This window comes from Zalophus californianus, chromosome 4, assembly GCF_009762305.2.
Source record: "Zalophus californianus isolate mZalCal1 chromosome 4, mZalCal1.pri.v2, whole genome shotgun sequence".
NCBI lineage: Eukaryota > Metazoa > Chordata > Mammalia > Carnivora > Otariidae > Zalophus > Zalophus californianus.
This window is the reverse complement of record NC_045598.1, coordinates 181,344,122-181,364,825: the sequence shown is the minus strand read 5'-3', so window position 1 is coordinate 181,364,825 and position 20,704 is coordinate 181,344,122. Positions and strand designations below refer to the sequence as shown.

The following is a 20,704-nucleotide window of genomic DNA, read 5'->3' as shown; positions in this document are numbered from 1 at the left end:
AGTGTAGAATGTAAAAAAAAATGCAAAAGCATTCATTAACGTCTCAGAGGATTATGAACTATCATTGTAATAAATGTGTATGTTTTGGATCCACATTATAAAAGATAGCTATTTACAAAGATTGTGCTATTTTTAGTGATTAATCCAGAAAACTACCTAGGTCAAACAATTCTCATATAGAACAAAGGTGTCCCCAAAGCAAGAACTAGTTCTTCAGCCAAATTTAACACTTATATGATCATCAAATGACAGTGAAGGCGTAGAACAGAGACACTTTTAGTTGTTAAAGTAAACACTAAATGCAAGACACCATGCAGTTTTGCCTTAAAAACAACAGAATTATTTGAGGCAATGAAAAGAACGGAAAGAAATAGATGCTACGCAGAGGAGAACACATTCTTAACTTAACAGGTCTGCAGGCTTTTTTACAAAGCAGTCAGCACTTCCAATGACAGCAGTTACCTGATTCATTCAGCTCAGTAGTCACAAATCACTCATTAAACAATTTACATATATTTCCATAAGCCAAACACACTACGGGTTAATGAAGAAAGATACCCATGGGCTTCTCTGTTTGAAGTACAATACTATGTTAAGTGTGATACTAACAATCACTTAAGGACTGCATTTGTTCATGGTAACATCATAAGAGATTTACTAAAAGGTTTTCAAGAGCAAAATTTAAGTGAAAGTAAAACCTCCAAGGCATTTGAAAAACAGTGATAAAGTAAGTATACAAACAATGAGTTTTCACTGCTAACTGTGTTAATGGAGAAATTACCAAAACAATCAGCAGAGTCAGTTCCAATGACGGTCCTCTTACCTGTTACTTGTGGTACATACGGTACCGATAACCTCTCAACACTGTAGCCGCTTCCGCCTAGTGACTCTGCAATCTTGTTGGTCAAAAAGTATAAATTTTTGTCATGCTTCTCTAAAGATTTTGGAAGCCTGTCGGGTTGATCATAACAAAAGTCATTCAGCATTATTTAAATTACTGAGCAAAAAGAAGTTAACATGCAGGCATGCTAGATCCAAGCCCGAGTATAAATATAAACACAACTTAAACTGTAATTAGTGATAGAAAAATCAGTGTATTTTTGGTGACCAATCTGACTATAAAAACACACGGTATGTGATCCCATATGTTAAGCATTCTGCTGTGAATCCTTCTCCAATAACGTTCCAATGGGGAAGTCAGTCTTAATTATTCTGTGGGTATTCACACATTAAATGATGAAGAGGACTAAATTCAGCTTTAACCTTCATGCTAATTAAAACTCTGAGAGAAGAAAAATCAAACTGTAGCTCAGTGATTGCTAATGAAACACCTATCAGTCAGCAAAGTGATAGGAAGCACCTGCCCAATCACATAAAAAGGTCCACTTTCTTCTCAAATTGTCTGATATTATTTTTGCTGATGCTTTCAATTACACTGCGTTTACAGCTCCAAAGTCTGAATAAAGTATTGTTCACATACATGTTCTTGTTTTAAGAGCAAGGGAGAAGGAAGGGTATAACATGGATTTTTCTTAATACACTCTCTGTCCCACAATTTTGTGAGTACTGTTAGCTACTAGTACTGAAAGTCTTGAACAGGATACTGTATTCTCTTAAAGAAATGCTTATTTATATATGAGAACATGCTATATTTGAGATATATCTCCATACTAAAAGGAGGTAAGATACATTTTTTTCATCAAAGACTGACTCTGTGTGCGCATGAGTCTACACTTATACTGTACAAGAACTTTTATAGCAAGGGAAAGAAGTCATGCATTAAATGACAGAAATACAAAATACATGAGACTATCCTAACAGTTTACTCCTTTGTAATCATCACTGAAAGGTATTTCAAGCCAATGCCCCTTCCTTAAAATGTAAAGAATTAACATACATGCACTTATCTCTGAAAATATGCTCTGGTAGAAAATAAGGGGCTTCCATGGTTCGAATTTCAATAACCTGAAAAATATCCAAAAACAAAAGAAAAAAATCAAAAACCTCACTCCTCAGGCCCTGGCTCTGCAAACTTGGATAACTAAAAACACTGAAATTAAACATTTGTAAAGATACCAGCAATTTATTTTGGAATTTAAGCTGTGTTTAGAGCCCACAAGCAGGGTTCATTTTATTTTCACATTTATTATTTTAAAAATTCAGAAGGTAACAAAACTGTAACAATAAAATAATACATGTAGTAAAAAAACAATGATGTACTGCATTTGACTGAACCTACTACAAAAGGATAAGAACACCTCGAGTGCCACTGCATTGGAAACCCCTTGACAAAAGCCCAAAGCCGTGGGCACTCTCACTCTTCTGTAGCGCGTGCTTGAGGTTTCAACGTACTTCTGAGGTCAGGCTCCTCTGCACCGTGAGCAACTTAGAGAGGGGGGCACTCTGCTTTTGTAGTATTTGTATCTCTAAGGGCAGGCATCAGATAGTCAACCACTTGTCTAACGAATGAATGAGTTTTATTTCTTAGAATGCACTAAAAGCCTGCATTTTAGCATAGACTGAGAGATGTGCTTCCAATTTCAGAAAAATGAGGCTCTCCTTGACCAGTATCTTTAAAGAATAAAAATTACAGTGGACTTCCTCTGCCAGGTAAGTTAGAGGCTCTGAAATGCATATTAAATTGTGTAAGTAGCTATTTAATGACTTTTGCTGACAAAAGCTGAATATAGTTGAATGACAAGACAAATCTCTAACAAATGTTTTCCTTCAACCTTTGAGACCTGGCTCAAGTAGACTGATTTAAAACAATAACTAAAATAGTATAAAACAGTATAACTAAAAATAATTTAGATACTAAGATTCATAATGGCTTAAAAGGAAAACAATTATATAAGAATTCACATGACATTCTAGAAGAAAACCATGCATTCTACTTGACCACTATACAAAAAAATTCTATTAAAGCAACAGGCATCAAAGAAAAATGCAAACACTAGCTATAGTTTTAGTTTAGTTTCAGTTAAATCACTATTGAAAAAGTGATGCATACTTTTACAGCATTATCTTTATAATTTGATAATCATCAAAATTAAAAATAATCAGCAGTGGAGGAAAATCAGCCATTTTTATATAAAAATCAAGTTGAAGGACTTTTCCAAACATCTTACCTTGCTAATATGTTGGCAAAAAGCAGGGACAGCTATCATCTGACTTACAAAGTTGAGGTATGCCGCAACTAGCGCCATGATCCCACAGCGATGGAACATGGGCAAATTGTCCTCATTGATAATCGCACTGTCCTTTAATAAAAAAACAAACACAGCTGACAGATAAAGGTCTTACGCTCCATTAGCGTTTTCTCTATGATTATACGGAAAAACTGCACGTCGTTTGGAGTGATGATAAAATTGTTATCTTTTAAGAAGTTGTTTTTTAAAGAATTCTGAAAGGAGAATAAATGTCCATTTACAGGAGAGTTCAATCTCTCAAAGAGCTCTTAGGAAAGTCTTGGGGGGTAGAGAGGATACACGAATACACACATACGTGTGTGTTGTGTGTGTGTGTGTGTGTGTGTAGGCGCACATGTACATATATGTATCTTACACTAAAATATATCTGATACATATTCCCATCACACACTGTCCTTTGCACACTCCAGTGAGACAGCTACATATATAATGACTATGTAATGACCCTCTTCCCCACTAGACTTAAGAGTATGGGCGGAGGGGCCATGCTGCCCCCCTTCACAGTATTCCCAAGGTTCTGAGCAAATGTGGCACAGAGCTGATGCTCACTCAATATTTGTTAAAAGAATGAGTATGATCATAACTTAGAGTATTTTTTATTTTAAACTAGAAACCTCCCTTTTAAAATTCATGTCCCTGGATAAAGACAACACCACTTTAAAGATCGTGTCTAGTTCATAAAAAAAAAAAGTTTTCTTCACTGAAAGATTATGAAAGCATACCTGTAAAGCAATGGCTAATCGAATGAGATCAATAACCACTTCTTCATTGGCCAATTCAATAGTTATAAGAGCAAGAGAAGTATAAAGTAGCTCATAGTTTTTCTGAACATTGTCTTCCTCTTTACAGCCCAAATATATGTGCCGATACAGTTGTTGCCCATTCTGAGAAGGGAAGTGACAGAGGAAAAAGATGATTTTACTTAAAAGCAGTATAGGCAGATTTCATATGCATATAACCTCCTAAAAGGTGGTCTTATTACATAACACGGAAGAGAAACTTAAGCTAATATTTCAGAGGGTCAAATTGTATTACAATTATCAACATCAACAAGTATGCTAATATACAACTACCAGCGAAGATAGAGTTTAAGCATGAACCAGAAATAAAAATAGCAGCTAAGAAAGAGTACCAGTGTAAACAATGAGATGCTTTTAGTGATAATCTGAAAAGACAAAAGCAAATTATAGACTGATTCGGGAAAAGGCTGAAATGGCTGGCAGAGTTATGGGAGATACTTCTGCAATATAGCCTTGGCAATGATTTAAAAAAAAAAAAGAAAAGAAAAAAACGTTTGGCTAAGGGGAAATGTACTCAGGCTTTCTTGCCTTTGGAGGCAATCTCCTGTGAGGTGGGTTAGGAGCTGTCCAAGGAAGAGCATCTGCAGGTTCTACTACACTTTGGCATGGAGTGACCAAAGGCAAGCCTATTAGCCTTATACAAGGGAGAGGTTACAGAAACACTCCAGGGACTGCAAAAGGTTTCCCCCTAAACCAAACTAATCTAAATATGTGAATACAGAATGGAAAAGCTTTTCCTATCTAAAGCATTCCTGAGTATAGGTCCAGCTGCTAAGTGAGAGGCTAACAGAAATTGAGTGTGTTCCCCATTTAAAGTCACTATGTGACTATGTGGTTAATTACTATGTGGTAATTAGCTCAACCTGTTGCACTGGTTTTCAACACTAACTGTAAGCTACAATCATTGAGAAACTGGAATGACCACCATGCTTCTACCCTCCCCACTGCCCACCCCCAATATGATTTAGCTGGTTAGTGGAGACGCCCAAATATTTTTGAAGCATAAAGCTCCCCAGGTGATTCTTTTTTTTTCCCCCAAGATTTTATTTATTTATTTATTTGAGAGAGACATAGCGAGAGAGGGAACATAAGCAGGGGGAGTGGGAGAGGGAGAAGCAGGCTTCCCTCTGAGCAGGGAGCCCGATGCGGGGCTCGATCCCAGGACCCTGGGATCATGACCTGAGCCGAAGGCAGACACTTAACGACTGAGCCACCCAGGCGCCCCACCCCAGGTGATTCTAATATGCAGACAGGGTTAAGACTAGGGGCCTATTCACTTATATGTGGAGGGACTTTAGCTTAACATCCCAGGCCTATTTCTCAGCAGGTTCATCTGACTATTCATTTTAGGGGAAAGGACTGAACAAGACCAACACAGTCTTCTGAATCCAGATTCTGCTTCTCTCAAATGGTTCTACACTTGGGTGTGCAACAACAGTCTATATATTGGGCCCTCTCCAACTCTATTCTTGAATCCTATGGTTCCTAAACATCATTAACATTAAAGCTTGCACACATGGGAGTTTTGACATCAGGTTCCTTAAGTAATTCAAGTTGATATTATACCTATTATGTACCCATCAGGTTAGACAACATTAAAATCTAACATTATGTAACTATAATAACACAGTTTAAGTTGGTGTGATGACTTCACAAAGTGGTCTGGAATTGTCTAATAAACCTGAAGAACCCATTACTTGGCAATGCCTCTCCTACAGGCCTTAGAGAAATGGGAGTTACATGCGGTATACTACGTGTACAAGAATGTTCACAGCAGCTCTGTCTGCAACAATTCAAATGCCCCAACAGGAGAAAAGATAAGTTGTGGTATATTCCTGTTATGCAACACCATACAGCTACACATATGAATGAATTTTACCAAAGTAGAGTTAAATGAAAGAAAACATAAAAGAATATGTAACAAGTGGTTCCTTACACTCAAAATACAAAAACTGACAAAACTACACTGTATTGTTCAGGAATCGAAAGATGTTCACTTAGGTGGCAACCTGCAAAGAAAACAAAGCAAGGAATCCATTTTCATAAAAGCACAGGGACTGCTACCTGCTGTGGACGACACGGAGCTGTGGACAGGCTGGGCATGTGGGGGGCCTACACTGTTGTTCACTTCAGAGTAATTAAATAACGTCAGTGCATTTTGTATTTCGCAACAATTGGTACTTTTTTTGCTAAGTGATTCCCTGAATTGCTGAAACCATTAACAAGAGCTCTTTCATCTGGTGACAGTCTGCCAGGATTATAGCTTTAGGAGAGGAGCCCTGCCTGGTGAGACACTAGATACTGAGTGGCAGTGGCTTTTCCTTGTGTCTGCAAGTACAGCTTCATTAGGAAAGAAGAAGTGAAGGAGCACCTCCCAGGGTAAACTGTGAGGGCCTCTTGCCCCAGGACAGTCTTTCAAACATCAACCCAATATCTACAATGTCCCTAAAAAATTCAGATGGAGCAGTTTTAGGCTGGGTAGTAATATCCAAAGGGCAGTCCATCATCCCCTGACTACAGAACTCCAACTTTTTTTTCTTTAGGTCTTTGCTGGAATTTCCATAAGGTGCCAGATAAAGCTGCCTAAGAAAACCAAACAGCATTTTGACTGATAGGATAAATTGGAAGGTAAATGAAAAAGGGTGTCCAACTGTAAAAATAAAATTTGATTAAAAAAAAGTGAACAGATTGAACCAAAAGAAAAATATACTAAAAAGAAGTGGTTTATACTAACAGTAACAAATGCTTAGCCAGTTATTTTAAATTATAAAATCGAAGGATAACTAATTCAGAGAACAACTTTAAGAATTCAAAATTTAACATGGAACAATAGTCCAATCTTTCAGTTCAACTGGACCCTTTGAAAATTAGTTGGCTAGCAAAATTAAGGAAAGAGAAGGATTATTTCTATCACTGTCATACCAGATAAAATAAAATGAATCCAGTCCCCAAATTCAGCATTTCTTAATATTATATGAAGTCAACACCTGAAAGTTATCAGTGAGTTTTCAAAATTCATTCTATTAATCATGATTAAAAGTTCTTCCGTTATGAGAAACAATTTCTTTCATTAACTGGATGATATAAGGAAATGCTGAAAAAAGTAAAAGTTGGAGAGAGCTAATGCCTTTGCCCTACTTATTAACCACTTTTTTCATACACAATAGAGCCCAACTTAAAGAATTACTTTTATTCACATTAACTTAGTAACTGTTATTTTAGAAATCATTTTTCAAATGAAGTTTTTAAACTGTGGGGACACTGACTTGAAACACAGCAATCAACAGTAACAGAGACAGCAAAATAAGAGTGACAGGGACAAAGCATGCTGCAGTAAGGAGCCAAAGAAGCACATGGATTACAGATATCTGCACCTATCTTCCTACGGGCTCTCTCTGTCTGTTGTTCCCTGCACCTCTACACACCAAGGCTCACTTATCCACCAAGACTGGGATTATCTTGAGGCCAGACGGCACGTGTGTCATGGATACTACCGTACCTCTCAATGTTGAGCTCAGAAGCTGGCAAATACTAAGTGCTCAAGCTTTGGATAAAGAATACACAGGAAGATTATTCAATATAGGTGTCACTATTTTCTAAATTCAGCCACTTGCCAATAGACATACAAAATTCAACTGATCATAATGAAAATCTGGTAACATATTACGTTTAAGGGCAGACAGTGATCCTGCCTACCTCATCCTTATATCCCAAATAATGGCATAACAATGCCAAATACAAAGTAAAAACATAAAACCCTCATTATATTTATTTATTCAATGGTAATAAGTATTTTCAAAAACTTGAAGCCATTAAAACATTAAAAGTGGAATCAGTGTGTGTGCCTGGGGTGGAGAGGAGTGCAGGACAGAAATTACAGGGAGACATTTTACTCAAATGCAGAATTCAGAACTACTGCAGCATCCACCAATGCTTAAACACGGCCTGGAAAAGACACCATCAAGAAGGTTGCGGTAATGTGGGAAGGCTAAAGATGGCAACCTGAGATTTCCAACTCACCAAAATTCAATGGCTTCCTTTTAAAGTCATAGGATCAATATAAAACTCCCTAACAATTCGAACAGCTATAACTTATATCATGCATTGTTTTTAAGAAAATCTTACCTTTTTCATGAAACTTGTGTCTTGTCTACAAATTTTTTCTCTTTTTATCTTTAGGTCAGCTACATCTGGTATTATTCTAGAGACAACATAATTTTTAATGAATAGCACATTTAATTATACTATCATGTCTTCTTAGGAAAATCAGAGTTATACTTAGGAGTTTGAACTATTTAACACATTGTAGTGAACATTTGAAATAAGCCTATATGTAATGATACTACTGAATTACCAAGCTCAATTAAGGGGAATTCATAAATTCATCTTGACTCCTGTCATTCCTAAGTTTAAAGCAAAACCAAAATAAAATTCATGTTACTAGTAACTACTAGTAGATGAGATCTCTGAAACTACATTAAATGACCTTCAAATATTTGCTATCTTAAATATAATAATTAAATTGTCTAATACCAATTAAATAAAACTTTGAATAAAACTTACAAATCATAGATTAAAAAAAATCACAATACTTGAATACATTAAAGTGGGAACTTAAAAACATTATCACTAAGCCTATTTCAAAATGGCCCAATACCTGATCCCTCGAAGTTTTGCCCTATTGTCATGCCGATCCATGAGATTATGCATTACTTCCAAGACTAACTGTCTCAGTTCATAGTCTTCCATGAGGGATGGTGATAACAAAGGATCCAGAAAAGATCCAGGCAGTGCAGTAACAATTGTCTTTGCTTTGTATCCAGAGGTTACCTGATTATAGGGAGGAAAAACGAGGAAACAAAAAAAAAAACCTTTGTCATGAGTCCTTCTTCGGTAAAATTCTCAAACCGTTTGTTTATTTATTTATTATTTATTTGAAAAAGAGAGAATGAGACAGAGAGAGCACATGAAAGGAGGAAGGGTCAGAGGGAGAAGCCTACTCCCCGCCGAGCAGGGAGCCCGATGCGGGACTCGATCCCGGGACTCCAGGATCATGACCTGAGCCGAAGGCAGTCGTTTAACCAACTGAGCCACCCAGGCGCCCTCTCAAACCGTTTTATAAACACAAGCTTAGGGAAACAGCAAGTATGAATATAAGCCTGAATGAAAAACAAAAAGGAAATTTATAAGGTAATGAGGATATTGGGGGCACCTGGGGGATGCTGCCGTGTTAAGTGTCCGACTCCTAGTTTCCTCTCAGGTCATGAGATCGAGCCCCACGTGAGGGTCCATGCTCAGTGTGGAATCTGCTTAAGATTCTCCCTCCCTGTCCTCCTCCTCCTCCTGCCCTCCCCACCCAGTGCTCTTCCTCTAAAACAAATAAATAAAGGGGGCGGAGCAAGACAGCGGAGGAGTAGAGACCTGGGTTTCGTCTGGTCCCAGGAATTCAGCTGAATAGGGATCAGACGTTCTCAACACCTACGAACTCAACAGGAGATCAAAGAGGAGAGTAGCAACAACTCTCTGAACAGAGAAGTGACCACTTTCTGGAAGGTAGGACGTGCGGACAAGTGAATCCGAGGCGATATTTGGGAGGATAGACAGCGGGGGAGGGGGCCTCCGTCGGCCGCTTCTGGCAAGTGCTAGAACCGCGGAGCACAAAATTGGAACTTAAGAAGCTGGCACCGCGGAGGGACGTCGCTCCAGTGGAGAAGCGGGAGGTGGAACCCTCGCGGGAAAGTGTGGTCTCAGGACCCTCGGGGTCACAGAAAGACCGGGGGTGCCTGAGTGCGCCAGAGCTCCCAGGTATCAGAGCCGGGAAGCCGGCTGCAGAGATGGAGCCGAGGCACGGGCTCTTAGCTCAGGGTGGCCATAAACTGTAATCCGCGGCCCAGTCGGGCCACTGCTCCTCCAGCAGGGACCCAACAAGCGGCAGATCCGGGGACACTCCCCTTCCTCCCCCGGGAGGAGCGGCGCGGGAGCGCACCGCAGGGATCTGCTGGGTTTGGAGACTCCACACGGGGTCAGGTGCCAGAGATAGAAACACTCGGTCACAGGCCGGGTGAGCGCGGAGTGTGGCCGGAGACCGGGGACACGGGAGTAACTGCTTTTCTCTGGGGGCACACTGAGGAGCGGGGCCCCAAGTTCTCGGCGCCTTCAGGCGGAGATTGGGAGGCCACCATTTTCACTCTGGTCCTCCAAAGCTGTACGGAGAGCTTGCAGGGAAGAAAAGCACCCGAGAGCAAACCCGAGCAGATTGCTTAGCCTGGAAGACAAGGGCAGGGCAATTCCGCCTCCGGCAAAGACATTTGCGAACCACGGCAACAGGCCCCTCCCCCAGAAGATCAGCTCGAACAGCCAGCAAGCCAAGACCAACTTTACCGATCAAGGAGAACGGGAGAACTCCAGCGCTACGGGAATACTGCACATAGAATTCATGGCTTTTTTACCATGATTCATTAGTTTTTCAAAGTTAATTTAACTGTTTTTTTTTTGAATTTTTCTTTTTCCCTTTTTCAACCAACATCTTATCAATCCTTTTAAAAAAATTTTTATTTTTCTTTTTTAGAGTCATATTTTATCCCTTCATAGTAGTTACCCTTATTTTTGGCATATATATATATATATAAGTTGTTCTCTTTAAAATTTTGAGTTACAGTTTCTTATAACAGATCAAAATATACCTAAATCACTGGTGTATGGCTTTGTTCTAGTCTCCTGCCGGATCACATTCTCTCCCTTCTTTTTTTAAAATCTTCTTTCTTTTTTCAAACAACTTATCTTATCAATTCCTTTTATAAAATCTTTTATAATTTTCATCTTTACATTGATCTTCCATCCCTTCATTGCATCAACCCTTATTTTGTACATATATGTCTTTCTTCCTTTAAGATTTTAGGAGGCACTTTCTTCTAACAGACCAAAATACGCCCAAAATCCAGTGTGTGGCACTGATCTATGCACTAACCTGATCGTATTTGATCATATTCTGGTTTTCTTGTTTTGTTCTGTTTTTGTTTGTTTTTATCTTTTTCTTTTTCTTTTTTTCTCTCCTCTTTCTTTTTCCTTTCTTTCCCTTTCTTTTCCCCTGGTTTCAGGTCTTTTCTGATTTGTATAGAGTATATTTGCTGGGGACGTTGTTAACCTGTTAGCATTTTGTTCTCTCATTCATCTATTATCCTCTGGACAAAATGACAAGACGAAAAAAATCACCTCAGCAAAAAGAACAAGAGGTAGTACCGTCTGCCAGGGACCTACTCAATACGGATATTAGTACAATATCGGACCTAGAGCTCAGAATCATGACTTTAAAGATACTAGCTGGGCTTGAAAAAAGCGTGGAAGTTATTAGAGAAACCCTTTCTGGAGAAATAAAAGAACTAAAATCTAACCAAGTCGAAATCAAAAAAGCTATTAATGAGGTGCAATCAAAAATGGAGGCACTAACTGCTAGGATAAAAGAGGCAGAAGAGAGAATCAGCGAAATAGAAGACCAAATGATGGAAAATAAAGAGGCTGAGAAAAAGAGAGAGAAACACCTACACGATCACAAGGGCAGAATTCGAGAGATAAGCGATATGATAACACAAAACAACATTAGAATAATTGGGCTAGCAGAATAAGAAGAAAGAGGGAGAGGGGCAGAAGGTATATTGGAGGAAATTATAGCAGAGAACTTCCCTAATGTGGGGAAGGAAACAGGCATCAAAATCCAGGAGGCACAGAGAACGCCTCTCAAAATCAATAAAAATAGGTCAACACCCCAACAACTAATAGTAAAACTTACGAGTCTCAGAGACAAACAGAAAATCCTGAAAGCAGCTCGGGAGAAGAGATCTGTAACCTACAATGGTAGAAACATTAGACTGGCAACAGACCTATCCACAGAGACCTGGCAGGCCAGAAAGGACTGGCATGATATCTTCAGAGCACTAAATAAGAAAAATATGCAGCCAAGAATACTATATCCAGCTAGGCTGTCATTGAAAATTGAAGGAGAGATAAAAAGCTTCCAGGACAAACAAAAATGAAAGGAATTTGCAAACACGAAACCAGCCCTGCAAGAAATATTGAAAGGGGTCCTCTAAGCAAAGAGAGAGCCTAAAAGCAACAGAGATCAGAAAGGAACACAGACAATATACAGTCACCTTATAGGCAATACAATGGCACTAAATTCATATCTTTCAATAGTTACTCTGAATGTAAATGGGCTAAATGCCCCAATCAAAAGATACAGGCTATCACATTGGATTAAAAAACAAGACCCATCAATATGCTGTCAGCAAGAGACTCACTTTAGACCCAAAGACACCCCCACATTGAAAGTGAGGGGGTGGAAAACCATTTACCATGCTAATGGACACCAAAAGAAAGCTGGGGTAGCAATCCTTCTATCAGACAAATTAGATTTTAAAACAAACACTGTAATAAGAGATGAAGAAGGACACTATATCCTACTTAAAGGGTATATCCAACAAGAAGATCTAACAATTGTAAATATCTATGCCCCTAACATGGAAGCAGCCAATTTTATAAGGCAATTAATAACAAAAGCAAAGAAACACATTGACAACAATACAATAATAGTGGGGGACTTTAACACCCCCCTGACTGAAATGGACAGATCATCAAAGCAAAAGATCGACAAGGAAATAAAGACTTTAAATGAAACACTGGACCAAATGGACTTCACAGACATATTCAGAACATTCCATCCCAAAGCAACAGAATACACATTCTTCTCTAGTGCCCATGGAACATTCTCCAGAATTGATCACATCCTAGGTCACAAATCAGGTCTCAACCAGTACCAAAAGATTGGGATGATTCCCTGCATATTTTCAGACCACAATGCTTTGAAACTAGAACTCAATCACAAGAGGAAAGTCAGAAAGAACTCAAATACATGGAGGCTAAAGAGCATCCTACTAAAGAATGAATGAGTCAACCAGGAAATTAAAGAAGAATTAAAAAAATTCATGGAAACCAATGAAAATGAAAACACAACTGTTCAAAATCTTTGGGATACAGCAAAGGCAGTCCTGAGAGGAAAGTATATAGCAATACAAGCCTTTCTCAAGAAACAAGAAAGGTCTCAAATACACAACCTAACCCTACACCTAAAGGAGCTAGAGAAAAAACAGCAAATAAAGCCTAAACCCAGCAGGAGAAGAGAAATAATCAAGATCAGAGCAGAAATCAATGAAATAAAAACCAAAAGAAAAGTAGAACAGATCAAGGAAAATAGGAGCTGGTTCTTTGAAAGACTTAACAAGATTGATAAACCCCTGGCCAGACTTATCCAAAAGAAAAATGATCCAAATCAACAAAATCATGAATGAAAGAGGAGAGATCACAACCAACACCAAAGAAATACAAACAATTATAAGAACATATGAGCAACTCTATGCCAGAAAAGTAGATAACCTGGAAGAAATGGATGCATTCGTAGAGAGGTATCAATTACCAAAATTGAACCAGGAAGAAATAGAAAACCTGAACAGACCTATAACCACTAAGAAAATTGAAACAGTCATCAAAAATCTCCCAAGAAAAGCCCGGGGCCAGATGGCTTCCCAGGGGAATTCTATCAGACAATTAAAGAAGAATTAATACCTATTCTCCTGAAACTGTTCCAAAAAATAGAAATGGAAGGAAAATTTCCAAACTCGTTTTATGAGGCCACCGTTACCTTGATCCCAAAACCAGACAAAGACCCCATCAAAAAGGAGAATTACAGACCAATATCCTTGATGAACATGGATGCAAAAATTCTCACCAAAATACTAGCCAATAGGATCCAACAGTACATTAAAAGGATTATTTACCACGACCAAGTGGGATTTATCCCTGGGCTGCAAGGTTGGTTCAACATCCGCAAATCAATCAACGTGATACAATACATTAACAAAAGAAAGAACAAGAATCCTTTGATCCTCTCAATAGATGCAGAAAAAGCATTTGACAAAGTACAGCATCCTTTCTTGATCAAAACTCTTCAGAGAATGGGGATAGAGGGTACATACCTCAATATCATAAAAGCCATCTATGGAAAACCTACAGCGAATATCATTCTCAATGGGGAAAAGCTGAGAGCTTTTCCCCTAAGGTCAGGAACATGGCAGGGATGTCCACCCTCACCACTGCTATTCAACACAGTATTAGAAGTCCTAGCCACAGCAATCAGACAACAAAAAGAAATCAAAGGCATCGAAATCGGCAAAGAAGAAGTCAAACTCTCACTCTTTGCAGATGATATGATATTGTATGTGGAAAACCCAAAAGACTCCACCCCAAAACTGCTAGAACTCATACAGCAATTCAGTAAAGTAGCAAGATATAAAATCAGTGCACAGAAATCAGTGGCATTTCTATACCCCAACAACAAGACAGAAGAGAAACAAATTAAGGAGTCAATCCCATTTACAACTGCACCCAAAACCATAAGATACCTAGGAATAAATTTAACCAAACAGGCAAAGGATCTGTACTCATAAAACTATAAAATACTCATGAAAGAAATTGAAGAAGACACAAAGAAATGGAAAAACGTTCCATGCTCATGGATTGGAAGAACAAACATTGTGAAGATGTCAATGCTACCTAGAGCAGTCTACACATTCAATGCAATCCCCATCAAAATACCATCCACTTTTATCAAAGAAATGGAACAAATAATCCTCAAATTTGTATGGAACCAGAAGAGACCCTGAATAGCCAGAGGAATATTGAAAAAGAAAAGCAAAGCCGGTGGCATCACAATTCCAGACTTCCAGCTCTATTACAAAGCTGTCATCATCAAGACAGTATGGTACTGGCACAAAAACAAACACATAGATCAATGGAATAGAACAGAGAGCCCAGAAATGGACCCTCAACTCTATGGTCAACTCATCTTTGAGAAAGCAGGAAAGAATGTCCAATGGAAAAAAGTCTCTTCAACAAATGGTGTTGGGAAAATTGGACAGCCACATGCAAAAGAATGAAACTGGACCATTTCCTTACACCACACACAAAAATAGACTCCAAATGGTTAAAAGACCTAAACGTGACACAGGAGTCCATCAGAATCCTAAAGGAGAACACAGGCAGCAACCTCTTCGACCTCAGCCACAGCAACTTCTTCCTAGAAACATCGCCAAAGGCAAGGGATGCAAGGGCAAAAATGAACTATTTGGATTTCATCAAGATAAAAAGCTTTTGCACAGCAAAAGAAACAATCCACAAAACCAAAAGACGACCGACAGAATGGGAGAAAATATTTGCAAATGACATATCAGATAAAGGGCTAGTATCCAAAATCTATAAAGAACTTATCAAACTCAACACCCAAAGAACAAATAATCAATCAAGAAATGGGCAGAAGACATGAACACGCATTTTGCCAAAGACATCCAAATGGCCAACAGACACATGAAAAAGTGCTCAACATCGCTCGGCATCAGGGAAATCCAAATCAAAACCTCCATGCGATACCACCTCACACCAGTCAGAATGGCTAAAATGAACAAGTCAGGAAACGACAGATGTTGGCGGGGATGCGGAGAAAGGGGAACCCTCCTACACTGTTGGTGGGAATGCAGGCTGGTGCAGCCACTCTGGAAAACAGTATGGAGGTTCGTCAAACAGTTGAAAATAGAGCTACCATACGATCCAGCAATTGCACTACTGGGTATTTACCCAAAAGATACAAATGTAGGGATCTGAAGGGGTACGTGCACCCCGATGTTTATAGCAGCAATGTCCACAATAGCCAAACTGTGGAAAGAGTCAAGATGTCCATCGACAGATGAATGGATAAAGAAGATGTCGTATATATATATATATATATATACACAATGGAATATTATGCAGCCATCAAAAGGAATGAGAGCTTGCCATTTGCAGTGACGTGGATGGAACTGGAGGGTGTTATGCTGAGTGAAATAAGTCAGTCAGAGAAAGACATGTATCATATGACCTCACTGATATGAGGAATTCTTAATCTCAGGAAACAAACTGAGGGTTGCTGGAGTGGTGGGGGGCGGGAGGTATGGGGTGGCTGGGTGATAGACAATGGGTAGGGTATGTGCTATGGTGAGCGCTGTGAATTGTGCAAGACTGTTGAATCACAGATCTGTACCTCTGAAACAATGCAATATATGTTAAGAAAAAAAAAAAAGAAGAAGATAGCAGGAGGGGAAGAATGAAGGGGAGTAAGTTGGAGGGAGAGACGAACCATGAGAGAGGATGGACTCTGAAAAACAAACTGAGGGTTCTAGAGGGGAGGGGGGTGGGGGGATGGGTTAGCCTGGTGATGGGTATTAAAGAGGGCACGTTCTGCGTGGAGCACTGGGTGTTATGCACAAACAATGTATCATGGAACACTACATCAAAAGCTAATGATGTAATGTATGGTGATTAACATAACAATAAAAAATTTAAAAGAATAAATAAATAATAAAATAAATAAATCTTTAAAAAAACGTAATGACGATTTTAATGAATTTTCAGAAACATCATAATAAAGAGAATAAAGTTAATAAAAACACATATTTACTATGTGCCAGGCACAAGTCTAAGTACTGTGTGAATATTAACTTCCTTTTCACCACAACCTTATGAGGCGGACATCAGTGTGTATCCCCATTTTTAACAGAAAAGAGGCTCAGAAAGATCAAGAATCTGTGGGATAGGTAGTCAGTACTAGATGGATACAAGGTATTAGGTAGCAATAGTACAGTACAGGTAAGACCTGAAAATTTCAAAAATTGTCAAATTATTCTTTTATTTTAAAGTAAGCATTTTAGGTTAACAGGAATACATTTTTATTTTGGACAGCTGTACTTTATTCATTACTTGATTTGACATTTCTGAATATATCCCTATCCTCTAAATTTAAACGTTTTAAAGAACATACACTTAAAATGCTATTAAGCATTTCAACTATACCACACAGACATTCATTCAGGTGACTCTGGTACCATTAGGATTAGAGACAAGATGATTTACTCAGGGTATTTGTTTAATTAAAAGGCTTAGAAACAAAAGAAATTTCATGTGGGGAGTCTCTATTTATAGTCAGGATTACAAGCGAATATGGGTATTTACATTTGGGCACTTATTACAGGATGGAGGTGATTTTATAAGTGAACAAGGAAATTGGTTAGGACCATTGCCACCCGCCTAGAAGAGTTAAAAATATACCCAAGTCTCACACCACATGCAAAAATAAACTTCAAATATCTAGCTATGGAAAGCCAAATTCTAAAAACTTTTGCAAAAAAATATAAGCAAAATGTGCTCATAAGAGTAGGCAAAAGTTCTTAAGATACAAATAAAATACATATGAAAGGATTGATAAATCTGGCTATATTAGATTTAAAACTTCAGTATAGCAAGTACCACAACCAGAATTAAAAATGAAACACAAAATCCTACGTATGAAATATTAAAAAAAAAGGGGGGGTGCCTAGATGGCTCAGTTGGTTAAGCATCTGCCTTCAGCTCAGGTCATGGTCTTGGGGTCCTGGGGTTGGGCCCCGCATTGGGCTCCCCACTCAGCAGGGAGCCTGCTTCTCCCTCTGCCCTCCATCCACCCCCCCATACTCTGCTTGCTCATTCTCTGTCATGCTCTCTCTCTCTCTCTCTCAAATAAAATCTTTTTTAAGGGATCATGTATAATCAAGATGTCCTAAAACAAATTTTAAAGTTTTTTAAAGATTTAGAAAGGACACACATTCCAAATAATCAGCTCCTACTTTATTCTTGGCATTATACTAGATATAATTAAATCAAAGATGAATATAATTAATATAAAATAACCAGAGGACTTCACATTTTAGGTATGCTTTTCCCTTTTGTCTATTTATAGCTGAATTATTTTCCAAATGAGAAGTCATTATTTGGTCAGTGTATGAAGGAAATAGATGATTTATAGAAAGAACATGGCTTCACATCCAAGTTCTAGTCTTCAGCTTATTGACCTTGGTGAACCTCTTCCAATCCTTCCATTCCAAGTCTCTGGGCCCAGGCACCTTTGTGTATTAAACACAATACTTTCTATCCTCTGTATATGTAATCTTATGAAGATCAAATAAGATGACAGAAGTGAGAAATAAACAGTAAAAGAATAAAATAAAATATTTAAGTAATAAGCCATAGGAAAAAACTAACCATACATAGTTTCTTACAATATAAGAAAAAACAGATAATGTGAAGCTATTCTTTCAACCTCTTCAATAATGTAAGTGTATTCTTCACTTATCTTAAATGGCTTACCATAAGTAAAGATCTCAGCAACATTATCTGAATCCGCCTGGTTCCCAAATCCCTAAGATATACAAAATACTGGCATTATCTTATTAACACTAACATTATTTCATTTACTTATATTACTCCTTGATTTTAAAACTCTATTCATTTTGATTAAATAGATTGTTTCCATACTAGCTTAAGTCATGGCTCACTCTATACTCATCAATTTCATATGAATTAAAAAGTTGTATGTAAAAAAACAAAAATTCGAATAGCTTTTTAATTCAATCATATGCACACACAATGAAACAACTCCAATTTAAAGACACTGTAAGAATATATTTACCATGAGTATAATTGACAAACATAGTATCTATTTAACATTTAACAATAAGCAAATACGAACAATCAAAAAACAAGCTAGCAAATGGAAAAGGGTTATTAGTGGTCAAAGAAATATAAATCAAGACAGACTATCCTTTCTTTATGAAATTAAAAACACACAAAACTATTTCCAAACTAAAGCTTTAGCATGTTGTAAAATCAAATCAAACTATAAAATGAGGGAGCCAAAGCATATAATCTTTAAAATCACTCTCAGTTCTAGAATTCTAGGAATAAGTCAACATTCTGGCAAAAGTGACATTCATCCTTAAAATTTTTATAGGAAACTTAAAGATTTACCCTACATTATGTGCTAAATAAACCTTCAACCTAGTCAATATAAGAGATAGAAAATTTAAGAATTTATAATTATACTGAAAACTGATTCTAAATCAGGAAATGTTGATACAATTGCTTAGCAATGTAGTGGCAAAAAAAACACAATGATTTCCATAGGATTTTTATTACCAATGATTAAAAAAAATAAAACATATTATATATAACCTTAAGATGAAATTTAACCCAAGATTATAATTAAAATTTATAGTTTGAGAACACAGGAAAACTACATGTGCGTACCCTAGTTGACTGATATCCAAAGTATGGGTGGATGTTCCAAAAACGGGTACTTTCCCCATAATGAACATCATGATTTCTGACCTCTGATAATCCGGTAGGTTACTTCCAAAAAATCCTATGAAAATATTAAGATAAAGTTAAGATAAATTTTACAAATCGGAAAGGTTATTTTTCCATAATACTCAATCATAATATGTTTTTAACCAAAGCTTTCAATATGTGGTAAAATGATGTCTTTAAGTTATATATGTAACTCTAAAGTCCTTTTCTGTCCTCCCTTCCTGCTGCTTACTGTGCCGACCGCGTGTTCCCCTGTGCCCCTCGTAACCATGACTGGTGGAACTGAAGAAATCAAGGACTTTCTGCTCATGGCCAGGTAAAAGGGTGCCATACCCGGCAAGATCAAGAAAAGTAAGGATAATGTGAAGTTTAAAGTTCAATGCAGCAGATATCTTTATACCTCAGTCATCACAGACAGAGATACTAAAGCAGTCCCTGCCCCCAGGTTTGGCAGTGAAGGAGCTGAAATGAACCTGGCACAGTGATTTGAACTGTATCATAATTTAAAAAGTTCAAAAAACAAAACTCCAAAGATATTCTAATTTCTTCTATTCAAAATCATTTACTCATGTATAGTAGAAGACGTACATAATAGACTAATACTTAGATAAAACAATAAATGTCTAAAAATCTTTTGCATATGGTTTATAGTGGCAAACCATCAATATGAGTTGGACTTTTAGAAAAATGAAAAAAAAAAAAACCCTCTGGTAGTATTTTTGATGAAACTGTTCACATATTGTGAGTCTAAATTCTTGTTCTGGTAAGGAAGTCAGTAATTAGGCCATATTTTGGTAAAGAGGTCAATAATTATGTCACTACTTTGGCTTCAATTGCTGAAATATTGTAGAATGTCATTACAATGAGCCAGGTTTACAGTCTAAGCCAGTGGGTTAATTCAATATCTATTATTCAACTAATGCAAAAAAAACCCCCACAAAACCTTATTTACTTGTCATTCTTCTCATATATACTCTTAGGTCTTGTGGATATTTTAAATTTAACTGCTGTAGCCTTTGATGGTTTACTTTCTAGTCTAGAAGTCTTAAAACATTTAATTATCACTTATTCAAACTTTGTTGTTTCTTTGAAAGATCAGAACAGGTATTGAATCATGCTGGTTTTGTTCATTTCTCAAAATGCAATATAATCATTACAAAAACCTTCTCATTTTTAGTATTTCTTTAAGAATAAATTACTTTTTCAATTTAACTCTTAAGCTTCTATGATTGGAATTAATAATCTATGCAAACTCAAATTGTTCTACTTATCTTGATTGGATTTGGGGATAAAAGTCATTTCCTATTATCACACATTCAGGAATCAAAAATCTCATGATCTTAACATTATGCAATTCAAGTAAAGCACATGATTCTAACACTTCAGAAGCAGTATCTATGGGATTAAGAAACTACTTTGTATTTGGATCACCAAAAT

General features: G+C 37.5%; 1 protein-coding gene and 1 pseudogene across 3 annotated transcripts in view; one reads left to right on the top strand and one right to left on the bottom strand.

Moving 5' to 3' along the window:
• The window catches only part of EFR3A (EFR3 homolog A), a 113,425-nt gene that overhangs the window by 22,202 nt on the left and 70,519 nt on the right, over positions 1–20,704 (bottom strand). For all 3 annotated transcript variants that reach the window (XR_003522205.2, XM_027606399.2, XM_027606405.2), the window contains 8 exons: positions 19,208–19,322; positions 18,269–18,320; positions 8,667–8,839; positions 8,135–8,210; positions 3,932–4,093; positions 3,129–3,260; positions 1,898–1,965; positions 824–951 (listed from right to left, as the gene is read on the bottom strand). Coding sequence is in view for 2 of the 3 variants with exons in the window: in XM_027606399.2 (XP_027462200.1) it covers positions 824–951; positions 1,898–1,965; positions 3,129–3,260; positions 3,932–4,093; positions 8,135–8,210; positions 8,667–8,839; positions 18,269–18,320; positions 19,208–19,322 (906 nt within the window). In the remaining variant the exon portion in view is untranslated. The remainder of the gene's footprint in view (positions 1–823; positions 952–1,897; positions 1,966–3,128; positions 3,261–3,931; positions 4,094–8,134; positions 8,211–8,666; positions 8,840–18,268; positions 18,321–19,207; positions 19,323–20,704) is intronic.
• Positions 19,537–19,738, top strand: LOC113914049 (annotated as a pseudogene).